At 41.2% G+C, this 8,832-nt stretch overlaps 1 protein-coding gene across 2 annotated transcripts; it reads left to right on the top strand.

The window, feature by feature from the left end:
- Positions 1-1,080: 1,080 nt before the first annotated feature.
- ITGB1BP1 (integrin subunit beta 1 binding protein 1) lies at positions 1,081-8,448 on the top strand. Of its 2 annotated transcripts, XM_009989867.2 has the most exons (6): positions 1,081-1,173; positions 2,060-2,138; positions 2,831-2,967; positions 4,197-4,289; positions 7,191-7,340; positions 8,076-8,448. In XM_009989867.2, the coding sequence occupies exons 1-6, from the start codon at positions 1,102-1,104 to the stop codon at positions 8,145-8,147; spliced, it is 603 nt and encodes a 200-aa protein (XP_009988169.1). In that variant the 5' UTR covers positions 1,081-1,101; the 3' UTR covers positions 8,148-8,448. The 2 variants fall into 2 exon arrangements, with proteins under 2 accessions (XP_009988169.1, XP_009988171.1); XM_009989869.2 differs by lacking the exon at positions 4,197-4,289.
- The last annotated feature ends 384 nt before the right edge of the window (positions 8,449-8,832 follow it).

Raw genomic sequence — 8,832 nt, 5'->3', positions numbered from 1 at the left:
ATTAAGTCCCGCCTTCCTCGGGCAGTGGAGGCAGAATCAGCAGATTCGCTGCGTTCCCGCAGCTGCTGCTCCGAAGGACGGGCTGCTGCAGCCGCGCCGGTGGCGGGAAGGAGCCCCGGGAGGAGCGAGCGTGCGGGGTATCGCGATGCTCTGCTGCATCCCTTGTCGCCGAGGGTGGCTTTTGGTCCGCCAGGCGCCAAGTGTTTGTTTAGTGACACACGCAGCAGCAGTCTGGGAACTGTCATCCAGCACCGCGTCACGGATCTGAGCTCCTCCTTGTGCATCTTCCATAGCTTTCGGCAGTGTGAGCTGTCTCCAATAGGCCGTCTTCCTCCTTTGCCCACTTTCTTCCACCTGATCAAAATTTCCGAAGCTTTGTAATTAAATTATTCTTCTCTGCAGCTGGGAAATAGGGTTTCAGCACTCCCTGGCTGGGATCCAGCATCCTGCCTCTTGACACTGCCCGGCCAAATGTTAAGTGAAGCAATTGAAGTAGTAGGACAGGTACAGGAAAATGCTTCTGGAATAGTCTCAGAACTCACAGTAACTCAGTTCTAAGGCAGTAAATGTAACATGCTGCTTGCTTTAATGTTCAGGAACATGTTAAGTAGCAGTGGCTGCTCTTAGAAGTATTACAATCAGTAGTTCTTCAGAAGTAAGGTTGTTTGATTTTTATTTCTTTTTTTAATGGGAGCATAATCTTTGGAGCAGGGATTGCTTTGGATGTGCTTAAATTGTAGTTACAAATAAAAATCATCTAATGCTTTTTAAGTGGGAATATGAATTTTAAATTTTGTCTTGTTTCTAAATCTATGTCTCTATATGCATTAGCAACGGACCTTTGCAAGAGTCTGTAAACTAGGTAGCAGCATTTTTTGATGAATCAGAAGGATAGGGAAGTTTGAGCAGAGAGCTTGAGGGCTTTCCCTGGTCATGCATGAAGAGTACCAGAGGGACATTCCTGCTTCTGTTCTCAGAGTCCTTTACAAGTTTCCAGTTTTTGTCCACTTTGGACACAGTCACTCTGGTCTTTGCCAGGAACTCAGCTTTAACTCTTATTTTTCCTACCCAGGAGATCTCCCTTGATCCAATTATGAAAAAATGTTTAGAAAAGGAAAAAAACGACACAGCAGCAGCAGCTCACAAAGCAGTGAAATCAGTACTAAAAGCAAGGTAAGCTGAATTGGGTATATAGCCTGTTCATGCAAACGGTTTTGTTTGTTACAAGTTGGCACTTCAGTGGTTTGCTTGCACTGATGGCAGGATATGATTTCCATAAAACGGCATGTTCCACAAGGAGAACTTTCTACTTCTACTATTCCTCAGATTGTGTTACGAGAGTTAAAAAACCCTATCCATTATAAAGCCCTTGTATTCCGAGATGAATAATCGATTGCTTCTATAGCGAAGCCCACAAAGACAAGAGTTTCTGGCAGCACATAGTAGGGTTTGGAGGAAAAAGTAGTATGTTTGTTCTGTAGTGATAAATACTGTCTTTAAGAAGGTGCCTGGTGCCAGGTACCAAGAGTGAGTTTGTTCTTCACTGCTAGTTGGTTGCTCAGTATCTCTGAAAAGTATTCTTCGTTTTGAATAATGTGTCCGTTTTGTCTGATAGGTTTTGGAATGATCAGTTGAATATTCTGGATTTTCCAAGGTGCCGTTTCACTTCCCTTGCACTGCTATGTCATTTCACGCATTGGTGACAAGCATGTAGTTGTCAATTTCTTCAAGTTAAGATGCAGTACCAGAAAAGTCTGGACATAACCTTAAGGTTCATTTTCTCTTTTTCTTTTATTTCCTCCTTCTTTCAGAATATTTGTGGACTTATCAAGGGTTCCTGCTGCATTTATATCAGTCTAATCTACGTTGAGGCAGAAAGATAACTTCAGGAAAGAAATAGGTGGTGGTGTTTTTTTTCTCCCTGTTTTGCAGTGCTGCTTAAGTGATTAAAACACTTGATGTAAACACTAGTTTATTTTAAAAAAATAATTGAGGCAGGGCATCTAAAATTGCTAATATGTTCTCAGTAACTTTCTAATGATACTATTTTTTTTCTTAGTCCGTAGATTCCAGTCTTGGGGGACTTTCCAGGTCTAGTACTGTGGCCAGTTTAGATACAGACTCCACGAAAAGTTCAGGTATGTAATCAGAGTTTGAGCAGATATGTGGGGAGCCACATTAACCTTATGTGTGCTCATATAAAAGAGCAGAAAATGAAAAAGGTTAAAATGTGTATTTTTAATAATTGTGACTGAATCTGTTAGCCTGCTGACTAATGCATGCATAGCTTTAGGCTTCTAAAGTATTATTAATGATTCATCTAGGATTAAGTCACTGTTTTTGAAGTAAACTGAGTAAGAAAAACTTATTTGTGCTATCAGTCTGTTATGCAGCATAAATCTGGTTTCTGGAAGCTGCCTTTCCTGCTTTTATAAGTTTGCATTTGCACTGAAATAATGAAAATAAGATTTAATTTTATTTATTCTTGCTCACCAGATCACAGTGCATCACTGTTGGACCAAAAAGTTTATTTTAAAAAAAATATATATATATATAAAAGTAGAACCAGCTTTTCCACTCCAAATTTGAAATAGTGTAAACCATGCTGTCTCATGGATTCATAGGAAGCTGTTGCCTTCACCAAGTGCTGTTCTGAATCAACCCAGGACAGTTCATTAAAGAGAGGAGTTAATACACTGTGGTAAGGTTAAGTATTTGATGAAAGTCTACAAAAATTACAGGATTTAGTAAGGTAGCCCCGTTAAAACCAATTAGAATAGCATTACTCTTCAGAAATTCTTCAGAATTGCTTTGTTGTATTCTGTTGCAGGACAAAGCAATAGTAATTCTGATACGTGTGCAGAATTCAGAGTTAAATATGTTGGTGCCATTGAAAAACTGAAGCATAATGAGAGCAAAAGTCTTGAAGGGCCATTGGACTTGATAAATTACATAGATGTTGCTCAGGTAAGTGGGTTACAGAAGTCAATACCAACAACATCAAAACATCTATGATCTTAAGCTTAGGTGTGTTTATTCTGACACTATCTGTATTTATATGTGATACTATCACATGATCTGCCATCTTTCTTTGTAAATTTTAGACTTACTAGAATAAAGTAGCTTACTTTAAAAAACATTAATCTATGAATCTCAAAAGCTGTCACACTCAATTCCATCCTGTTGAGTAGCTAGAAAAGGTGAACCCAAAAAGCCGTTCTGAAGCAGACTCAGAGCAAAGGCCCTTTTCATGAGTCATTACTGAGCAAGTATTCTAACTGAAAGTTGTTATATTGTCTTCAGCACCACTAGGATTAGTATCTTCTAATATGTCTCCTCCAGACTCCCTCAGTAGTGTACAAGCTTTCCTGTAGAGGAAAATGTCAAGCTTCTGCTTACAATCACTTATGAACCTGTCGTGAAAGAACCTGAATAATGTTTGGGTCATCCCTACCGAACTGTGGTCGCTTGTACTTACTTTTGTGCTAAAAGCCGTAACTGGTTGTTCTCATGAGGTGGCTGATCATTTGTATCTTTAATAGCACAGAATGCCTGTTTATCTTGCAGCAAATCGACATTTCAAGTATCTGAACATATGCGAAAACTATTTTTACATCCAAGTAACAAAATGGCTGCCAGCGGGGAACACAGATCACCCAGGGTCAGCACAGCATGACAGGGCACGCGTTATTGTTCAGTCCATCCGATCTGACCATGGGGCCCAACCTCCCCCTGACATGATAAATTCCTTTCTGGAATCATGTAATGTAATGTATGGAATAGAATAGAATAGAATATGGATCTGTTGGAAGGGACTAGTCCAACTGCCTGACCACTTCAGGGCTGACCAAAAGTTAAATCATATTAAGGGCATTGTCCAAATGCCTCTTAAACACTGACAGGCTTGGGGCAGCCACCACCTGCCTAGGAAGCTTGTTCCAGTGTTTGACCACCCTCTTGGTAAAGAAATGCTTCCTAATGTCCAGTCTAAACCTCTCCTGAATGTTTTTCACGTAAAGTTAAGGGATTGGATGAGCGCAAGAGCAGGCAAACGCCACACAGCAAGATACGAGCAGGGTTGGTGATGTTGCCGATGCAGTGGATTGAAGTACACATAAACACATTGTCTATTATGTGTCTTCGTTGTTCCTGTTCTTCTGTCTGCACTAAAGGCTTTTGTTTGTTTCCCTCCAAAGCAAGATGGAAAGTTACCTTTTGTTCCAGGTGAAGAGGAGTTTATTATGGGAGTTTCCAAATATGGCATTAAAGTTTCAACATCCGATCAGTATGTAAGTGATTCACGACAAACTGTCTCTGTGGTGAGAGGTGAAAAGTGCTTTCATTTATTTATCTGACAGATGATCTGCATGACCAAAATGTCACTTCTGGCTTTAAGCAAAAGCAAACCAAGCAAACAAAAAAGCTCTCACGGCAGCACTGCTTTGTGTCATATCTCCTCAGGGCTCTCTCTACTTTCCTGGGTGGATTGGTGGGATTTATGAGGAATCCATTCCTTTTGAGATAGAGCACCAGACAAAAGGCAGGCAAGCCTATATGTTTTTTGGGTACATCTTTCTTTCTCTGTGGCTGTCCTGACATCCTCCCATGTGGAAAAGTAGCATGACTCTGGTGGCCAGGACCATAGGCTCCTCAGCCTGAGTTAGTGATGCAGTTCCTGTTGATGTTGTGGAGAGGAAAAAACAAAGGATGGTTTTTTTCAAGGATACCCGAGTTGTCTTCCTCTTTAAAGTTCCAGCCTTGCACTCCTGATACAAGAATGGGAGTTCACTCCAGCCTTAAAGCCTCATAATTCCACTTTATTGATTAAGCCTATTTTTTGTTTGCATCATTTCCTACATGTGGTTTATTTTCCTTTAGCACACTTCAAGTAGCTTTTTTGCTAAAAATAAAAATCCGGTCTCTTCCCCAGGGCCCTCCAGTTGCCTTTGTGTAGCTTTGTATTGCAGCCCTGTGGTTTCCTTCTGGTTGCCCTCAGAGCCCCAGGGACCATAAATACTTGGCCTTATGAAGTCATGACCCGTCAACAACCCAGCAATGCCTGTTCGTAAAAGCCTCAAGTAGGAGGACAGTGAATTGCATTGCTCAGTAGCTGAATACTCTGAAGAGAGCCAAAAAGTTTTCCTTTGGTCCCTTCAGAAAATAAAACATGTTTCCAATGCTTGGGAAGAGGTGTAGTAGTTAAACTTTGAATTCTTTCGGGTTCTGTTTTTGCTGTCCTCCTAGAGAACACAGGTTACACTATTTAAATTCCTTTGTACTTTGGAAAAGATCAAATAGGTAATTTTAAGACTTATTTATCCATCATTCTTCTGGCTTCAAGCTGAAAGCGTGCACAAGCTGATAAAGCTTTTTGCGATTAAGCTAGCTTGCACTGGCATTTTATTGCATTGCATTGCATTTCCCAAATTCTGGCTTTTTGCATCTGTGTCACTGTCGACATTTAATTTATCCTTTAGTGTGTTAATCCACCTAACTCTTTCATAGAGTTCCAAGATGGAAAGATTTTTCTCTGCATTCACGCAAAGAATTCAGTCTTTTGTGACTTTGGGGAAAAGGTGGGAGTTCTGTGATTTGTAGATACCTTTGCAGGTGAATAGTCAGCTATTTATTTCAGACGCCAAAAAGAGAATTGACTGAAGGATACAAAATTTTTCCTCACGGATTTCAGCCAACATTTGAGGAACTACTTCATTAGTGACTTAAATATGTACAGATGTGTAATTTGTTGATAAATTCCCATTGTTTGTGGATGCAACCACTAGAAACCAAAGGTGAAGTATTGGTAGGAGTCACCCTGAGGCTTTGGCTTTCTTCACATTCCGTTTGCATGTATTTATACAATATATATGTACATACATGCATGGCACAGTTTGTCCATCCGCCATCTCATTTCTCTCTCAGTTGCAGAATCCACTCATAGCCAAATGAAGGAGGGGAGGAAATGAATTTACAGGGGGAATTCTATCCTTCCTCTTTTAGTGACAATCCACACACACATTAGCACTGTATCAAGTTCCAAGCAACTAACTAAAAAGTTAAAAGTAATTTGGAGGCAAATCTTGGCATCTTTCATACAGAGACTGGACGGTTGATCCAGTAAGTTCCGTATTGGCTTCAGCTGCCTTCAGCATGGTGTGATAGTTGGTGATGGCATGAGTCATTGTGAGTGATTGCAGAGTGAATGTCAGGGATGGAGATGTGTTTCAGCAGGGGGATCTTAGGAGCTCTGGTAGAGGGCTCTTCTTCAAGGGCTTCATAGCAGGCATCAAGCTCGTTGTCCATTTTTTACAGCTTCTGTATCAAAGTGGATGTTTCTTTAGACCCTTCAGCTGCTGATAGAGACAAGGTGTTTGATGCCATGAACGTTGAAAAAGAGTTGTCTTGAAGTCATAAGACCCTGGAGATGGTATAGCTGGAATAAAGCAGATGAATATTATCAGTTGGGTAGGATGGCTTGAAAAGAACAGCTTTGTGTAGGGTAGGTCTGCAGAGACCTTGTACTGGACAACATTAACCAATCCCTTTTTGGAACGTCCGAGATTGGAACTGTTGGGACTATAGTGAAGCTCCACAACTGTGGAGGATAGTAGAAGTCTCCCAGACTAGATCTCTGCAAGAGTCAGGACCCGTGCTGTGGCTCGGGCCACAAGTGGCCTGGCTATATCCACATGGCTACCTTCCCTCCACCCCAAAGCAACTGACCTTGGCCATACCCTCTTGTGGAACAGCATCTCGTGTGTACCCTTCCTGGAACTGAGACAGGGGATTGTCTGGAAAAATACTGGAAAAGTAGAAAGTTGTTTTAAGTTACCCCTGTGCCGGAGGAGGGTACAGAGTGTACCACGGATCCTACTCACAGAGGGTGAGTGAGGATAGGTGGGAAACGAATGTTTGCTTTTGCAGTATAGCCAGGAATATAGTCCACATATGAATGCAATTCTAAAATAGAAGCAAAAATTAAAGCTAAAATTTTGTTAAACCACCACTTTTTTTAAAAAAAAATATTCATGACACTCTCAAATAAAAAAATTATAATTTTACCAAGGAATACTTTCCTCCTGTAAATAAATCTGAGGTATTCTTTTGTAAGAGAGAGAATTAAAATAGGTGGAAAACGGAAATAGCTGTTGGCTGTTCCAGAGTAACTTTTATTTGCCGCATGGTTTCAGGATGTGTTGCATAGGCACGCTCTCTATTTAATTGTACGGATGGTCTGCTATGATGATGGTCTGGGAGCAGGAAAAAGTTTACTGGCTTTGAAGACAACAGATGCAGCCTCTGAAGAATGCAGCCTCTGGGTATACCAGTGCAATAGTCTGGTAAGAGTTTATGTTTACTGGATTTAATTTAGGTATCAGTGGTTTGATTGTAAAGGGAGATTATCAAACCCAAGGCCCTCGTGAAGGCTTTTTGGCAGAAAGGGGATTGCTCAATTTAAAAGAGTATAAATGTGCCCTAGCTGAGGAGGGGAGAAAAGCCCTGCTGACCGCATTTGATCAGCTTTGAGGAAAAATACCTACGTTCCCTAAAATTGCCAAGGAAAATTGGCCTGGGAAAGCTCTTTTTGCAATCTAAAGTGTGCTGTCATATTGGCTAAGGACAATCCTCCGTTTGTGTTTTCAAAGACAAAAGCAAACCTCTTGAGATCGGACAGAGCAGGGAGGGATTCCGTAGCAGCTCTGGTACCAGAGCATGCATTCATGTTGGTAAGCAAGGGAAGTGATCTCTTAAAAGCAGGAGAACTCATTGTCAAGGTACTGTGATACAACACCCACCCTTAGCAGCACTGAGGGAACAACGTGAACTGATGTTCTGAATGCTCGTGTCATGCTGTGACGAAAGCCAACAACTCTGACGTGTTTCGAAAGAGCTCACTTAAAACAGCTTCCCATGTGTCATTGCAGAGCACAGAAATCAAATTAAACCTCACTTGTGCTACTCCATTTTGCATCTTTCTGCCAAAAAACAATAAAGGTCACGTTCTGCTTTAAACGAATTTTAAGACTTTTACAACAGAAAGCATTAATGTGTGTGTTTGGGTTTTTTTTTTTTAGGAACAAGCACAAGCTATTTGCAAAGTGTTATCTACAGCCTTTGATTCAGTTTTAATGTCAGAGAAGTCCTGATGTTCTTCAGCAGCACATGAATGTGTCGCACAAGAGGCCTTTGTGTGAGGAGGAAATGGGGCTCCTCTGTGATACCACAGACTGGCTGTAGCTACAGGCAACTCTAGGTTAAAGACTTGCTGTGCAAAGAAGAGCCATGCAGCCTTGCACATGGTACTTCGTCATTCCCCAAACATAACTTGAAAAAATTATTCCATCTTCTGTTTCCAGGACAATACAGAATTTTATATTTAACATGATTTTTTTTTCCCTAAATCATGTTTTGTATATTAATGTCGATATTGTAGAAATGTAAAATAAAACTGACGCTTCTGTCTCTTTGTCTAAAGAACAATTTGTTAACATAGACTTCAGTTCTGCTTAACATAAGATATTAGAATGAAACGAGCAAAGCAGATCAAGGGAGGTGATTCTGCCCCTCTACTCTGCTCTCATGAGACCCCACCTGGAATACTGCGTTCAGCTCTGTAGTCCCCAACACAAAAAGGACATGGAGCTGTTGGAGCGAGTCCAGAGGAGCGCCACAAAGATGATCAGAGGGCTGGAGCGCCTCTGCTATGAAGACAGGCTGAGAGAGTTGGGGCTGTTCAGTCTGGAGAAGAGAAGGCTCCAGGGTGATCTTATTGCAGCCTTCCAGTACTTAAAGGGGGCCTACAGGAAAGCTGGAGAGGGACTTTTTACAAGA

The sequence above is a fragment of the Tauraco erythrolophus genome, chromosome 2 (genome assembly GCF_009769465.1).
Source record: "Tauraco erythrolophus isolate bTauEry1 chromosome 2, bTauEry1.pri, whole genome shotgun sequence".
NCBI lineage: Eukaryota > Metazoa > Chordata > Aves > Musophagiformes > Musophagidae > Tauraco > Tauraco erythrolophus.
This window is presented reverse-complemented; position numbering and strand designations above follow the sequence as displayed.